Source organism: Mauremys reevesii, linkage group 1 (genome assembly GCF_016161935.1).
Source record: "Mauremys reevesii isolate NIE-2019 linkage group 1, ASM1616193v1, whole genome shotgun sequence".
Classification (NCBI taxonomy): domain Eukaryota; kingdom Metazoa; phylum Chordata; order Testudines; family Geoemydidae; genus Mauremys; species Mauremys reevesii.
Window position 1 is genome coordinate 353050214 of NC_052623.1, and position 17805 is coordinate 353068018.

Sequence of the window (17805 nt, forward strand, 5' to 3'; positions counted from 1 at the left end):
TGGGGGTTTGAGCTTCAGCGTTGAAGCAAAGAGATGAGCAGGCTGCTCCAGAGAACATGTCTGGTCTGGCAGCGGCAGAAGGGCAAGTCCTACCAGCAGTGGGGAGCTGCCCCAAAGCCAGAAATGGCAGAGCAGAGAGAATAGCTGCCACTAATGAGAGGGAAGTCATTTTATGTGGTGGACTGTAATCTCATAGTTAGAGCAAAGGGCTGAGAGTCATGGGTTCTAATCCCAGATCTGCTGTGGACTCACTGAGCAATCTTGGGCAGGGACTTTCTAATGCTCTGTGTCTCTCTTTCATGCTGTAAAACAAAGATAATAGAACTTCAATAAATTAATATGTGGCCACTGAGGGCTTCAGTTCTGTCACTGTGTTGCCCAATGAGGCTATTTGGAGCTTTATGGGAACCTCAGGGATGGAACCCAGGTCCTCTTGCTCCATAACAACAGGTCCCTACCATCTGACTTAAATGACATTCTCCATTAGCAGTTAGCGGTATAGTGCAAGGAATACACCATAAGCAATTTTGATTCCATCTAGCAGCGTGTGCATGTACAGTGAGTTCATTATAGTATTTTCCTACTTGATACATGTGATCCGTAGACTGTAAATCCAAAGTATTATAGTCATGATTATCTCTTTCCTGCATCCAAAACCAAATCTGAGTTCTTTGGAGAAAGATCAAGGACCTCATTTGGTATTTCAAATGCTATGAGTTTTAATTCTCGGAAAATGTTCAGCCTGCTTTTGGACGGTGAGGTGTGATTCTGAGGAATTAGAGTCACGAAGTATGTGTTTTAATAAAAAGTGGAGCATCTTGGTTTTGTTGGCTCACATGTAAACCAGAAAACAGCTGAGTGGATTGGATGATCCCTGCAATACTGAAAGTGACTGGCTCCTGGGTACAGTACAGCACCAACTTAATGGGAGATGCAGGCCAAGCGACTCCTATCTGTCCAGGATGGATCCTCTGGTGAAGCAGACATTGACAATTCTGACTAAGATGCAGGAAACATGGAGTTAAGGAGGTGAATTATTGATTCAACACAAGTATTAACATATCTGGCAGATGGAGACTGGCTGAGAAAATGTTGCAGAGTGGCATCTGCAACATGCCTCATTGGCATTCCTGAACTTTCACACATCAGATGTAGAACTTCAACACACAAACTCTGATGTGGCAATTAAATTTGTCCCATTATGATCCTGTTCTCTTTAGCCAAGAAAAAAGTGTGAATTCAGGTAGATATTTAAAACCTTAAGTCTTGGTTTTTAAGAGCAGTTTTAAAATAATTATATTGAAATTGCTGTGTTTGAACATACATGTATGATGATGATTTATAAGAATGATATATTCTTTTCAGGAAGCAATCTCCAGCATGTAATTTCTTACTCAGACATTATTGTAGGCTGCAAAGCTTGCCTAGAATTTAAAAATTTTTACTCCAGATCTGAGATCAAATATATCAAGGATATAAAATTCAAATAAGATCTCATAGCACATAAAGGTATTACATCTGAAGCTAAAGTAAGTTCCTTGTGAGTGTACTTGAGTTATGTATCAGATACAAAATTATGCTACGCACACACCCAAAAAGAGAGAGAAGAGGAAAAGAGGTGCAAAGAGTGATTAAGCTCTGTGCTATCATGGAAAACAGCTCACTACTTATTGAAGAAAAGGTAGTATGTAAAAGATACCCTTGGTTATGCATTATGGTACCATGTGATTCTCGGTTGCTTGTTCAAATCCAGCGCAGATGGGTAAATGACTATGTTTTTATCATCTGTTTATTGTTCAGTGGCTTATGTGAATTTGGTTGGCAAGTCAGAATCCACTTCCTAGTGACCAAGTGGCCACATCACAAAAGCCACCAGCAAAATTGGCACTGCATCTCAGCAAAGAGGCAAAGGATCGAGGCCACTATGGAGAGTGACTCCCAAGGTGAATGAAGAGGGAGGTTCAGATGGGGCAGTTTCAGGTGCTGATAACATGTCCTTTTCTAGAATCAGGAGTACCTTTTGCTCTCTGGAAGCTTGGAACGTGAAGCCACTCTGCATCTTCTGCTGTTGCTTCAGCTGGAAATCTCACTGGGGAATTGTGTTTTGAAATAAGTAACACTGCTTCTCGAGTTCTCTATCCTGAATATACCCACATCCTCTTATGTTCTTCTGAGGCAGCATCATACTATACACAAAATTTACTAGAGAGATGCAAACATCCATGGTTTTTCTCATGGGTGGGTCCACAAACACCCAGGGTTGGGTGGTGCTCTTGTTTTCTTCATCCAAGAACCTTCTAGTGTTTCACTGATCTCTCCCTTGCCAGCAGCCTTTTAAGTGCCATCCCACCATTCGTCTGTCCCCAGAGAGTGGGACAGAGCACTCAATCCCCTTCTCTGCTGGTGTTTATTGTGCTTCACTGGTGGGCCAGTCAATGATACTTAGGAGGATGCTTCATTGTAGTCTTGACTTTGGTAGCCCTCTGTCCCATGTCCAGCAAGGAAGAACTTGCAGGCCATTCCAACAGCCTCCAGAATCTTCAGTAGGCAAAAGACTACATTCTGGTTTTGGTGTCACACTGCCCATAAAAGTCCAGTTACCAGCATTGGCAGCCAAGAGAATTCATGGGTGAAATCAGAGCATAGGCTGGTCCTTTTCAAGAAAATGGAATTTAGACAATTGGTCAATTATAATGAGTTTGAAAGGTTTTCGGAAGCATCAGCTCCTGACTTCTGCCAGAGTAGGATGTTGGACTAGAAGCACCCAATATCTGATGCAGCCTTTCCCATGTTGCCACGTCTTTTGCTTTGGCTATAAATGAATGAGGTGATCCCATAAGATGTGCCCTTCACCCACCAATAATATTAATTTCCATTCCCATTAAATACTTGCAAATGCGCACCACTACACCTCCCCTTGATTACAGCATCAGGCATTTTTGTGCAGTTCTGAACCAGTTGATTGTAAATATGGTAGGATTTTGGCCACAGTAATTGTCATTCCCAAAGGATAGCTAGAATTGAATTAGTTTGTTTGCTGACTGGAGCAGTTTTTGCAGTACCTTCCTTCGAACTGCTGACTCTCCTCTTTGGGGCTGCATTCATTTCCAAGTCTCCCCTCATTTCCACATGAGGCAGGGGGAAAAATGGCTTCATATTCTTTATAAACTGGCATACGGTTTAGGTAATTTTTTCCGATATGCTGTAAAAATGCATGTGTGGGGTTTATTTGCAAATGCAGGCATTAATAACTGATATTTAAACAGGTCAGATGAGCACTATTACTGATATATTTAAAAAGATTTTTTTCCCAATCATTTGAACACTTGGAATCAATTTGAATACAACATGGAAATTGAATTTAATTTTTTTTTATATAAAGTTGCACTTATCTGCTTGAACCATTACATTTGCTGTTTAATATGTACTTTCCAGCTCACTTGGCTAGAATTTCACTGCTCTTTATCTGTATAAATTTAATTAGCCTTGATATCATCAGTATATTATAGAACTAATTAAAGATTTAGATAAGTGCTGAGGGTGCTTATTTAATACCCTATAAAGTTCCATTTGGAGAGTGAGAATTTCTGTTCTTCGCTTCGTTTTGCCAGTCAATGAGAAGCCACCAGGAGAGTCATAGACATTGTTTATGAACAATTATTTAACAGGTTTGAATATTTCTTTTTTGATGCCTTAATGTGGATTAAGAAGTTTAATTTTAGGCTTCTTTAAAAAAAACTCTTAGCCAAAATCGCTTGGCCCCCAGCTTAGAGTCCTGGAGTCTGTCCCCGAAGGTCATGCATCTGACGAAGTGGGTATTCACCCACGAAAGCTCATGCGCCAATATGTCTGTTAGTCTGTAAGGTGCCACAGGACTCTGTCGCTTTTTCCCCAAAGGGAGGCTCAAGTACAGATCTGGGTGATGGGACATCAGTGCTCTGTTCTCATCTCTGCCACTGTTTTTTTTCTTTGGACAAGTCACTTAAACTCTTTGTGTCTCGGTTCCCCCATTTGTAAAAGGAGCCCACACCACCCACACCTCACCGGGAGGGGTTGTAAACCTTAATTCATAAAAGTTTGATGAGCTTGATAAATGTATGGAGGGGCTGGTATGATGAGAGTGCCTACTATGGCATATGGCCCATCCACTGCTTCTATTAGCAAATATCTCCCGCGGTCGGTGATGGGACACTAGATGAGGAGGGCTCGGAGTTACTATAAAGAATTCTTTTCCAGGGGTCTGGCTGGTGGATCTTGCCCACATGCTCAGGGTGTAACTGATTGCCATAGTTGGGGCCGGGAAGGAATTTACCCCCCGGTCAGTTTGGCAGAGACCCTGGGGGTTTTTTCCCACCCTCCTCTTCAGAGTGGGGCACAGGTCACTTGCTGATGGTGGATTATCTGTAACTTGAAGTTTTTAACTCAAGATTTCAGGAGTTCGGTAACTCAACCAGAGGTTAGGGGTCTATTACAGGAGTGGGTGGGTGAGGTTCTGTGGTCTGTGATGTGCAGGAGCTCAGACTAGATGATCATGATGCTCCCTTCTGGACATAAAGTCTAAAGAGCCTATAGCATGTTTTGATTTTCAGAGGAGTGCAAAGTAGCAGTATTTTATACATTTTCTGTTATTTCTCCCTTTCAAGTTATATTTCCTTTAACACACCATTTCACTTCTTGAAAATTTCCATCATTATTCCCCTAAGTGAGACTGTTTATATACTTTATGCTTTTTTACTTCAGGAAGGCATTGGTTATGTATTCTTAATTTCCTGTCCTGAATTGCTACATAGTTTTGCACTGCCCTGTTACAGAGCTGCTGTCTTTCTTTCCTTGTGTGTCAGTAGCATGTGAAGTGATCCATTATATGGTTGCAAAGTTCTTTGGGTTCTTTTGAGATGAAGGATCATTATCAGGATCGTTATCATTGTCTGAACAGGCACAAAAGAATGTAAATTGGATTAAGTTAAACAAAGAACATTTTAAAGGGATTATGAGGAATAGTGGGACAATCCCTATCACTTTGTTACATTTAAAACCATGACTGGACATAGCACGTAGAGACTACAGTGTAGGAAGTTATCCTGCACAGCTAGTAGAATGGACTCCTTCATGTACAGTAGTAAGTGTTCCATTTCTAATTTCTATTACGCTCTCATGGACTCCCAGTGGGAAAGAAGGACCAGAACTCACCCTTGTAGGCTCCTACTCGTTTTAAAACACTCATTGGAAAACGTGCAAAAATCACACTTGTCTTTGTAAAGAGTGGGACTGTCTGAGAAATACCGAATTCCATGGGCTCCCCTTTGCCTGGTGTATCAAGTTAAAAAGTCTTGCCTTTGTATTTCGGGCCCTGCACAATGCTGCTGCAGCTAACATATTAGACCTCATCTCTCCACTGCCTAACTATCGTCATGGGAGACTTGAATGCCAAGGTCGGTAAGGACAACACAAACAATGACAGAGCAATGGGAAGACATGGGCATTCAAGCCATCAAATCCTTAAAAAATGGGAAAGCTCCCGGCAAGGATAACTTGAATGCAGAATTGTTCAAAGTAAATCCTAAGTGAACAGCATATATCCTGGTTCCTCTATTTACATCAGACTGGGAAAGGGAAAAAGTGCCAGATGAGTGGACCAGTGGAGTTATAGTGGAAATACCAAAGAAAGGAACTCGCAGTGATTGTAATAACTGGGGTGGTATCACACTTTTATCTGTGCCAAGCAAAGTATTGTGTAAGATCATAATCCAGCGTATATCAGAGGCAGTTGATAGCGTTCTCAGAAAAGAGCAAGCTGGTTTTCGGAAAGGGCCTGGATGCACAGACCAGACCTTCACGCTACAAAACATAATAGAATAGTGCTTAGAATGGCAATGGCAACTCTACATAAATGTCATAGACTTTGAGAAGGCTTTTGATAGGATTCACAGGACCAGCCTATGGCGCATTCTGCGGGCATATGGAATTCCTTTCCTTATAATCAACGTCATCAAAAGCTTCTGTTTCAACTTTTCATGCAGTGTTGATCACAGTGAGCTCAGTTTTGAAGTCAAAACAGGAGTACGTCAGGGGTTTGTCATGTCTGCAGTCCTCTTCAACATTGCCATCGACTGGGTAATGCGGCGTACAACAGAAGACATGCCAAGAGGCATTAAATGGACGTTCTTCTCATCCGTGAAGACCTGGACTTCGCAGTTGATGTCGCTCTCCTATGACATACCACATACAAGAAAAAACTACTTGACTCAACACATTCAGCCAGCAAATTGGACTGAGAATCAACCACAGTAAGATAGATATCATGACTTTTAATATTGCCTCGCCATCATCAATACGAATAGAGGATTATATTCTCACCAATGTAGAAACATTCACATACTTGGGTAGCACCATCAGCCAGGACGGTGGAACAAGCCAGGGCCTCTGGAACAAAATCAATAAAGCCAGGGACACCTTCAGGAGCTTAACTAGTCTGAAAATCATCAAAATACAACACCGAAACCAAACTCAAGATTTATCAGAGCTGGGTACTTTCAACACTACTTTATAGTGCAGAATGCTGGGGAATGAGAAAGTATGACATGTCCAAACAGTCTCCATTCCATACAACCTGCCTCAGAAAAATCCTCTGTATCTTTTGGCCCAGAACAATCTCAAACCAAGATCTATTGACACAGTGCAGCCAAGAGGATATGAGCACCCTCATTGCTAGGAGGCGTTGGAGATGGATCGGCCATGTGCTTCGGATGGAAACTGAGTAGCAATATCACCAGAGTAGCAATAAGATGAACACCTGAAGGCAAGTGAAAAAGAGGCCGCCCGAAAACAACATGGCAAAGAGCTGTGGAAGCTGAGCTGAAAAACCTGGGGCACAGCTGGGGAACCATTGAAAAATTTGCCAGAAACAGACAGGAGTGGAGGAGCTTCGTCGCTGCCCTAAACACCAGAGTCGTAATGGGAACATGATGATGATCCTCCCCTGCCCCTGCTGCTCCACTGCTGGCACCCACCTTTAACCTGTTAGATTTCCTCTCCCACCCCCATCTCTTGTGCTCCCTACCAATAGAATGTCCCTAAGATCCCTGTTTACCAACCCATCACCCTCTTGTCTCCCCATTCAAATCATTCCCCCAAACACTCTTCTTCCATATTGCCAACAAGAAATGAGCTAGGAACATAGGACTTGAAGGGAAGTCTTGGTTCATCTAGTCCAGTCCTGTTATCACAGGCAGCCATGTCGGATCCTATTCATCAACTTACCAAGCTCCATCTTAAAACTAGTTGGTTGTTTGCCCTCTACTACTCCTATTGTGAGGTTGTTTCAGCACCTTACCCCTTAGATAGTTAGAACCCTTTTAATTTCCAGCCTAAATTTATTCATGGCCAATATATATTCATCTGTTCTTGTGCCAACATTGTCCTTTAGCTTCAGTTGTTAAAGGACACACATATACATATGCGCTTACTCATTCACTCACACACTCTCTGAATATATAACTTACTGGCACCACCAAAATCTTGCACGTCCTTACACTGAGTGACTTATTACTGCAACCTTTCGCTTTCTTCAGCTTAACGCCTATTGTTTGTTATTCTCACTTGTGGTTAGCACCTCAAGATAGGTCATTTTATTTGCTTTGTACAGCACCCAGCACATTTGTGGGTGCTATATAAATGACTCCCTACAAAAAAAGGGGAGGATATAATGGGACGAACACTTCCTATAGTTGGTTAAGCCAGCACTCAGAGCTGAATTGGTACCTGCAGAATCCATACCTGACTGCCTTGCATTGTTACAGAATTGGTATCTGTGTAAAAACATGAATAATAAAAGTGATGTTCCTTATTCTAAACTAACACACCGGAAATCTGAAGGTCTTTCTCTTAAGACGAGAGCAAATCATTCTTAAGAAAATCATGATTGAATTTTGAATTCACCTGACCATCCTCTGAAAAACTTTTCTGTGTGCAGGTCCCGGGTTATAGGTTAACATTAGCATTTAAATGGAGAGTCGTATTAGTAGCTCTCAAAGGAGCTTGTCTCATCATGATTGCCTTTTCAGAGATGGGTTTTTTTAAGTGAGAAACCCTTTTTTTTTTTTCTTTCCTCCAAAAAAGAGAGTTCAAGAGATCATTTTTCCCAAGAGGTTTTAATGTCTAATAAACGTGCTCAGAACTGCAGCGTTGTTAAATGGGTTCAGTACTTGGGGATCCATCTTCTTTTGGAATCCATCATTTTGAAAACACAACCCTTTTTTCTGTTCTTTGGCCTCTTGTGCTCGGTCTCTTCAGATTTGTTCTCAGCACGTCTTCCTCTGATCCCAGCACCGCGTCTGACGCGGATATTACTAGGTCCCATTTGTTGTTTGCACAGAAGGGAGTCACTTAGATCAGTAGGTCTTCATGGGCCAGATCCAAAGCCTACGGACATCAATAGACAGAGTCCCATTGACGTCATTGGGCATTGGATCCAGCTCCAGGTGCTCCAAAGATCAAGGTGCAGTGTTTGTCCTCTTACCCTAAATCCTACTGTAAGAATTTTAGGACACACCAGAGAATCCAGATACTTTGGGCCCAATCCCCCAGCCCTGTCGGGTGAACAGGCCTTAAATAAATGGCCCAGTGGCTTTCCATGAGATGAGTTAGGGACCACTCACACGAGCAAGGGTGGCAGGACTGAGCCTTGTGTTTGCCAAACAAATTTCATGTGTCATAAAGACAAGGCTGGTTCCGCTCCCTGTATTACCAGCTGTTGAAGTGCTTCCCCTGGGTGTCCTTTGAACCATCATTGAATTTCTGAGATATTCCATCACTTCTCCTCCCCTGTCATAAGCCCCCGTATTACTGCCGCCAATCTGCTGGGTGAATATAGACAGAGAGGGCTGGTCCTGAGGCATCTATCGCCCTCTCCAGCTTTTCCAATTCTAAAGAGCAAAAAGAAGGGAGTGAATTAGTTGTTTCCTTCCTCTCCTAAGGAGGTGATTGCTTTTACTGTCACCTGAGTGATTCGTTCTAAGAACTTGGAAAAGATGAACGGACATATGGTCTGCCATACCAGGTCAAGCCAATGAGCCATCAAACCAGGTCCGTGATGCTTCTGAAGAAAGCATATCAAACCAGGCCCACGTCCCCAGCTGACCAGTTGTGCAAACAGGAAAGTTGAATTCCTTCCTGACCCTGCAGTGATCAACTCTCACCAGTGCTAAAGCCACATTGTCAGTAGCTTGGAGGGACCCGTAGTGAGACTGCATTAGTCCTGCTCCTGCACATGAGCAGAATGGGATAAAGCTGGAGTGGGATATGCTCCCCTCCATAGGGGCTGCACGCTTGGCTTACTGCCTGAAGCATGAACTTTGATTACCCGTATCTCAGCCTGCGTAACTGCCACAGACTCTTTGGATTGGCTGTAACATTATCCAGTCCCTCTTCAGATCTGGGGATGGTATGTGACAGCAGCTGATCACACCTTGACTCTGGTGTACCGATGGAGTTCCTCTTGATTTACATGAGTGTAAGGGAGAGCAGTGTCAGACCATGTGTGAAGAACCAATTCCTTATTTGTTTTAAACGTGACCTGTCTTTTGCTTGGCATGGCCCCTTCTTATCTTACCAGGGGAGGGTGCACAAAGGAGAGGACTGATTTAGTATTTTTACCCCTCAGAGTCACAAAGATCTTCCTGATTTGTTTGGGCACCAACACCCATATACAGGATTGAATGCCTTGGGTGGCAGGGCCTGGAGGACTGCCTGACGCCCTACGGCGTCCTTTAAATGCTGAGATTAGCCTGACTGGGATTTCCCAAAGGCTCTTGATACAGGGAAGATGCTGCAGCTTTACTCAGAGTGATCACGAAGTCATGGGCCCTTGGCAGAGAAGACCCTGCTGAGAGTGAATCTGTCCCAGTGATACTCAGACTGAGACTTGGGACCTGCAAAGTGGCTCTTTAATGTATCGCCTGTGGCTCTTTGTAGCGCTTGATATTAAAACACGGTGTGATGTCATTATTAACCAATCAGGATGCTTTTACTACATTATTAACCACTTGTAGAATACTTGCTCAGTCATTTTGCTGTGACAATTTATCAGAGAGAGAGAGAGAGTAAATGAAACAGTGAATTCACACGACTGTGGCTCTTTTAGCTAATGTTGATTGCTAATTTGGCTCCTGAACCACTGAGGTCTGAGTATCCCTGGTCTAGCCTGTGCTAGACCAGGGATACTCAGTTGTCATTATTTATTTGTCTTAGCATAGCCCCTAAGGGCCCCAGTAATGGATCGGGGCCGCGTTGTGTTAGGTACTATACAAACACAGAACGAAGAGACCGGCCTTGCCCCTAACAAGCTTACAAACACACACAAATAGTCCTTGCTCTCTCAAGCAGCTCCGTGACATCAGTGGGTCTCCTCAGGTGCAAAAGGATTTGGGATCAGGCTCTGATCTATTCCATTCTATACAGGTTCTGATACTGCGCCTGTCTTTGTGTATCTGACCGTCTGGAAGAGCTGATTTTCCATGTGGGGGTGGACTCTTGCCCCCAAACACAGTCACACTGAAGCTGATTGGAGGCCAAGGGCATTAGGGGTTTTTTGTTAGGTGTGTTAATACATATTAGTATTTATTAACTTGTCTCATCAGATGGTGGAAGAGACTTCTGATAAATATTAATTGGGTTTTTTCTGTTTTAAATGGCAAGATTAAAAAGCAAAGTATTTTGCGAAGTTCCATTGAGTGCAGAACAACTCTCCATAACCTGTCCTCCCCTTCTGACAATCAAAAGAACATTTGTAGTGGCAGGCACAAACACATTTCTGAAAGTAAAATGAAGAGCCTAAATAAAAAATCACAGAACAAGAGGCTAATTCCACTCACTCTTTCATATTTCATTATTTGATAACATCAGAAGATGAGTCCATCAGAATTGCTTTGGCAAAGGCAAACAGGAGTGTGTCTGATCAATATTTATTAATACTTTCAAAGACAAGAGAGGAAAAGTTGAGCAGACTCAGTAATGCAGTGAATAATTATTCCTGCAAATCAGCCTTGGCCAAAGGCGATGCAATGCCAGAGAGGCCGAGTTTTCATTTTACCCAATTAAAAATGCATACCTTTCTTTTTCTTTGTAGGAAATTTTTAATTAAAAAAATAATCTGATTCTGAAAAGAGTGACAGGTGACTCCTGAATTGATTAGGTGCAGATTTCTACTGCGGAAGCTGAGGGTTTAGAACACGTTACAGAGGAGAAAGCGGAGGTGGCAATCTGCATCGTCATAGTAAAAGAATGCTGAAGGCAGGGCCAGTGTTAGTGCTTTTGGACAAGGTTGTGAACTGCTTCTGTCTCCCCGGCGCCAACTCAAACGTTGCATGTTGATCACATGGAGATTTAAGGCGGGTTAGCAAGATGATTCATTAGGATGCACCCCAAAACCAGGAGCTCATATCCCAGGGCGGTCAGTGTAACAGAAATGCTTCCACAGACAGACAGACAAATAAAAAGGGTATGGACATCTTTGTCCAGCCTCCTGCTGAAAGAGAAATGCGACCCAGCTGCTTGTGCATAGTTGCAAACATTTCAGAAAGCTTTGAAAAGAACAGTTGTCCAAATAAGCTGGGGCCAGGGAGAGCACCAGAAGGTTTTGTATGTGCATTTTAGCACATTATAGTGCAGCCTAGAATTAGGGCTGCCTGACATTTCCCTGGGTAAGACTCTGCTTTTGGTGGCTTATAATTTGGTTGCTTACAACTTCACCAAACTTTGGGCTGAAATTTTCCAGGCTGGGTGACTGTCTCAGGCTGGGTTGTTTTGGAACGTTTCAGCTGGAATGGTTCGGCCATTTCTGAAAAAGAGATTAAGGGGAAATATATTGTTTTGCCCATGTTAGACAAAACTTCTGGTGACCTTTTCCTTGAGAGGCTCTACTGCCCTCATGCTTTGGCGCAGGGGCTTGAAATTTGGCAGGGAGTGACTGCTGGGTTAGGGGTCTGCCTTTTGCCATCCCTGTGAAAATCCACCTCAGTCTGGCCAAATTTATAAACTTCTGAAAAATCTCAGTGTGCACGTGCTCAGTGGAAATTTGTTAGAGCTTTGCAGCTAAATTCTCCAAAGGCGGCAGGCATTTCTTGACTTTTGAGTGCTTGACTTTGCAACCTTACTGTTCTTTTAATGTAGAGGGTGAGAGGGGGAAGAAGGGAGTAGGTAATACACATTGAACAAGATTTTCAAACTTACTCTAAAATTAGATTCCTACTTTCATATTTTGGCACTTAAATATGTGGTCTGATTTTCCAATGTGTTTTGAGCAGCCAGCAGCTCCCAGTGAGGTTAATGGGAGCTGCTGGTTGCTCAGCACTTCAGAAAAATCAGACCACTTATTTAGGTGCCTTGATATGGATTTAGGAGCCTAACTTTAGGTAGCCATCTTTCAGATTTTACGCCTTTAGCATCACAGCATCCCGTTTGCCACAGGATTTTGCCAATGGGGAATCTCAGGCAAGAAATGTGAAGAGACTTAACAAAAGCCAAAAGAGGAAACTGGAATAAAATTCAATAGTCCCGTGCTCCTTAGTCCCATGCTTAGCCCACTTTAGCGCAAAGCTACTCATGCTATTCAGCTACCCCTGCTTGTGACCAGAGTTCCCAGAAGAAAGTTTGGGAGCCACTGTTCTGTATTATCACAAATTCCCTGACCCGTTTGTCCTGTGTTTCCGGTGGGGATAGCGCCTTGTAGCATCAGCAACGTCACAAACTCTCAGGGGACGTCTTGTGATGGCTCGGAAACTTCACCAGTGAACTGGCCCTTTGACTCTCTCTAGCTCCAGGAACTTTCTTGACTGTAACATTAACCCTGGAAGCTAACCAGCGCTCTTTGTTTTTCAGTTTAACCCAGTTAAACGCTCTTAAGGAGCTTCTTTCTATTTCCATTTCCTCTCTCCTTCCCTGCACGCCCCCCTCTGACACACACACATTCTCTCCCGCTCGGGCAGCTCACCGGAACTCCTGTCCATCACCCATCCCATGTGGTGCTCACAATTGGGGATGAGTTTTGTGTCAGCGTCATTTAGCTATCAGAACCCCCACCGCCCCCTGCCAGCTCAGGATGAGGATAACTTGGGAACAGACTTGAGCTATGGGAACAAATCCTTCAAGCCACAGCGGTGGATTAAGTCTTGAAGGACACAGAGACAGATAACATTTCTGCTGGACTGTAGTGAGACCAGCCTGGTGTGAGAATCTAGCCAGTAAAAATGTGAGCTCTGCAGCACCTGGACAAGGTCATCTGTAAACTGATTAGTACTCCAGTCTGCATGCTGGGTACTGTGCGCAGGCAGTGGGGTCTCTCAGTGAGGCCATCCCTGGGGACTGCATGCCAAAGGACCAGAGGAATGTAACATTTAGTGCACCGCTTTCCAGGGGCGCCTCAGATTGCTGTTTTAATGCATTCAGACGGCAGACAGGAGGCGAAGGTGATCACTTTCCTGGGCTGCCCCTGCAAGCACTTAAATTATTTACTCCACCATGTCCCACTGCCGGAGCACACACAAACAACACAGACTTCACCTTCAGACACAGTGCAGCATTCCTACCTTCCCTGGCTCTGCAGCCAGGAGACGTACAGGGGCCGTGGTGCTCATTTGAAGTGAGTTCTTGTTGCAATCTGCTGCGTGCAAAGAGAAACGGATCTTTATCCTGAGCTTCTAAGACAGTTGTTTCTTTAGGGTCCATACAAAGGTAAAAGGTAGTTGGTTCCTAACTGGCAAAGAGATATTTCCATCTATCCATCCATCCATCCTACACTCCCTGTGCCTGTGACACCCTCAAAGAAAGGCAGACCCAGCAGCCAGGTCTCACCACCTACCTGGGAGAACCAGCTTTGCACTTCCGCAAGTAAAGCAGTGTACAAGGAACTTTCTCCCAGCAGGCGTCTGCCCAGAATTGCAGCACCTGCCACTGCTAAAGGGACTAGGAGTTGATCGACACTGGCCAAAAGGGAATGGAGGGAAGAACGTGCTGCTTCCTAAAGAGGATAACCCAACAGCACCCTAAGGCACAATGCTTCCAAAGTGCCCCCGGCCTGGGGAGCTCCAGCCCGCCTCCACACTGGCCTCTGCCTTCATGGCACAGTCTGGACCTCAGACTCCTGGCAGCGTCATGAGATCCTTCTTGGTAAGCATTATTCTACCCATTGTACAGATGCGGCATCAAGAAGCTGTGTGTTTTGTGCAAGGTGACACCGTTATAGTGCCATGTAAAGAAACCAAGTGCCCTGACGCCTAATCCCCTCTCCAACCGCTAGACAACAGTCCCTCCGAGAGAGATCACTGACATTCCCTGATTTCACAAATAATTAAAATGAGCTCATCATGAAATAGGTTTATTCTTGGGAGAGGGGGGAGTAAAACCTCTCCACCAGTCTCCTACTGCAAACCTAATAGAAGCAGCAAAGAATCCTGTGGCACCTTATAGACTAACAGACGTTTTGCAGCATGAGCTTTCGTGGGTGAATACCCACTTCTTCGGATGCAAGCAAAACGTCTGTTAGTCTATAAGGTGCCACAGGATTCTTTGCTGCTTCTACAGAACCAGACTAACACGGCTACCCCTCTGAAACCTAATAGAAGTGCAAGCAAGTGTAATCACTTCTTTCTGATTGGCTGGAACATAGGAATAAAATCCAATCCATAGGCCAATCAAAGCACAACCTTTCCATAATGGTCCGGTGATTAACTGTCAGACTGTTCAGCATCAACCCCCTTGGAAAGTGACACCTTCATCACTGCAGTGACTCCTCGCTTAAATTCACGGCTTTAAAATCCGTTCTTTAATTCAGTGCCTTTAACACTAATTGAAACTAACCAGATCTGCAGCTTCTCTACAAGCCCCGTTCCCTCGTCTCGGCTTTAACTTATTACAAGAGCCACCCGGACCAGCTGAAAGACGTTTTCATTTTTGTGAATTTCTTTCCCAATGACAATGACATTGACTGACTCTGCGTGTAGGGCCCTGCCTGTAGATCCACTCTGCTTCCTATTAGGGTTGCCAGTTTTGGTTGGCTGTATTCCTGGAGATTTCATCACAGGAATTCCTGGAGACCCCAGGCCAATCCTGGAGGGTTGGCAGCCCTACTTCCTATTAGCATCCGTCAGGGCGCAAGGGCATAAGCTCTTATCATGCTAATTGAACCCCTCCAATCCTGAAGGTTTCTGCCCTTTGACCAGGTTGGACAGAGAGTCTGAATGAACTGCTTTGTTTGTACTTGTGCCCACTGCCCTCTAGAGGCCGGAGTCTAAAGCTAACATTCCTGCTGTTACTAACTGCTAGAGAAGATTTTCCCTGTAGTTTTCCATGGCACAGAGGTGTGGTTTAGTTGCGGATAAATGGTGTGAGATGTGGAGGGGGGCAAGGGATGTCCTCCCCCACCTATCTGTCTGTATTACCTGTTGTGTCTCGTCTTATACTTCGATTGTAAGACTTTGTGGGAAGGAACTGTCTTGTTGTTCTGTGTTTGTACAGCACCTAGCACAGTTAGGTCCAAGTCTATGGGACTCGTAGGCGCTAGCATAATACCAATAATACATAATAACAAATTACAGTGTGTTATAGCAGCAAAGAGTCCTGTGGCACCTTATAGACTAACAGACGTTTTGCAGCATGAGCTTTCGTGGGTGAATACCCACTTCGTCGGATGCATGTAGTGGAAATTTCCAGGGACAGGTATATATAAGCAAGCAAGAGATAACAAGGTTAGTTCAGTCAGGGAGGATGAAGCCCTCTTCTAGCAGCTGAGGTGTGAACACCAAGGGAGGAGAAACTGGTTCTGTAGTTGGCAAGCCATTCACAGTCTTTGTTTAATCCTGAGCTGATGGTGTCAAATTTGCAAATGAACTGAAGTTCAGCAGTTTCTCTTTGAAGTCTGGTCCTGAAGTTGTTTTGCTGCAGAATGGCTACCTATAAAACGTGTTATAGTGTAAATGGATGTATTGATTCAGAAGCACCTGGGATCATGCTCATGGCTGCTTTCCTTGCTTGCTTTACAGGCAGTATTATGAGATGCTGTACAACACGGCGGACGAGCTCTTAAACGTAGTGGTGGATCAAGGAGTGAAGTACACGGAGCTGGAGTACATCTACGCCTTGAGCTTGCTGCACCGTAGCCAGACTGGCGTCGGGGACCAGACAACCCAGAACGTGAGACTGCAGCGCCTGAAAGAGATCATCTGCGAGCAGGCTGCCATCAAACAGGCCACTAAAGACAAGAAAATCACTACAGTGTAATCCATGCCATCGCATCCCAGAATCAGAGCAGCATGGGCACCGCCCCTGCTGTGCAATCTGAAGTAGCTATTGATAAAAAATGTATGTTATGGGTGGGGACATACAGTCTGAGGTTCGGGTTTGGGTTTTTTACACTTAATCATGCCAAGCTTCCCTAATGTATTATCCTGAGAGCATGCACTGGTCTCCCTTCATCAAGAGGAAACTTACAAAGTTTAACCTAGATGAAATGTGGATAGCGGTTGGGGGGATAGGGGTGCAAATGAATATCAGGCTGTCTCTGAGCTATTGCTGCTTTGCCTTGGGTTCTAAAGGGGATAGCCAGCTGGGGTGGGGGTAGTGCGGGGAAGGATTCTCTCTTTGTTAGTCTGGTACCATAAATGGAAGTTCAGCTACCACTGGTGGAAACAGCACCATGACCGTCAAGGGCAGATCTAGAGCTAATTTGTGAAATCTTGATGGTCTTGAAGTTGTCTCAAGGTTTTGTTGATTTGAGCTCTGTCAACACTGTTGCCTTTCTGTACAATGCCATGTAGGTGCATTGATTTTAGTAGTAGTAGTATTTTATTGCTGTTTCCATTGCAAAGAGAACTGGTTGCTAGTTCCCGACGGGTGGAACTTGGCTTTCATTTTGAATGGTGTTGAGCCAATTCACGTGTCATTAAAGGCAACACACTGGGTCATCAGTTTCAATTTCTACTGTTCCTCTGCCTCAGAGCCATGAATCGTCAGTTTGCAGAGGTCATCCTGTTCCAAATAATGATGGAAGTAGGTGGAAATTGCAAACTCAACTTTTTAACAGGCAGGGAAACGTCTTCAGAGATTTAACTCTCCCTTTCGTAAATATCACTTGAGTCAGTCACCCGCTTGAAAGACACACCCCGATTCACATCACTGGTACTGTAGCAGACGTGTACTCAACAGTAGTGGCCAGGGAAGGGAGGAGGAGGCAGCTTCAGAGTGCCCACCTGTCTGAAATGAGTTCCTGACCACCATGCTAATCTGTTGCAGCATCTTTTCCCTCTTCCTTTCCACCATTCACTACTCACCCACACTGGAAAAGGATCCTTATTCATCATGGCTGATGGATTTCTTCCAGTCTTTAATACGAAGTGTGCATTGTATTCATGTGTTTGAGAGGGAAATTGCCACCCAAGGTTTGGTGTCGTGTCCTGGGCTGTGTTCTCTTTGTCCTGCAAAACTGCTTGTGCAGCAGCTGTCTTGACAATTGCCGAATTAAAGAATGTTTAAAGAATCCTTAAAGATTGTTGTGGAGGTTTTTTAAATTATTGTTATTAATCTTAGTATTTATTTTGTACTTGCTCAGCACCTGGCATTTAGGGATTGTCCAGCACTTTACAATTAGGTTAAATGACACTTATATCACCCTTGTGTGGGAGGTATTCCTGCCTTTGTACAGATGGGGAAAATGGAGACACAGAAAGGTGACAGGGGAATGCCCAAGATCACTCAATAAAATAGAACCGGAAGTAGACACCATGACCCCTGCTCTAACCACTAGATAACAGCGTC

At 44.1% G+C, this 17805-nt stretch overlaps 1 protein-coding gene across 3 annotated transcripts in view; it reads left to right on the forward strand.

Annotated features, from left to right (window-relative positions):
- Positions 1-17527, forward strand: part of EXOC4 (exocyst complex component 4) — a 584936-nt gene extending 567409 nt beyond the window's left edge. For 2 of the 3 annotated variants that reach the window (XM_039519697.1, XM_039519695.1), the window contains one exon: positions 16035-17527. In XM_039519697.1, the coding sequence (XP_039375631.1) occupies positions 16035-16272 (238 nt within the window). In that variant the 3' untranslated portion in view covers positions 16273-17527. Of the gene's footprint in view, positions 1-1800; positions 1944-16034 lie in introns of all 3 variants that reach the window. The other variant, XM_039519696.1, reaches the window with a different exon arrangement.
- The last annotated feature ends 278 nt before the right edge of the window (positions 17528-17805 follow it).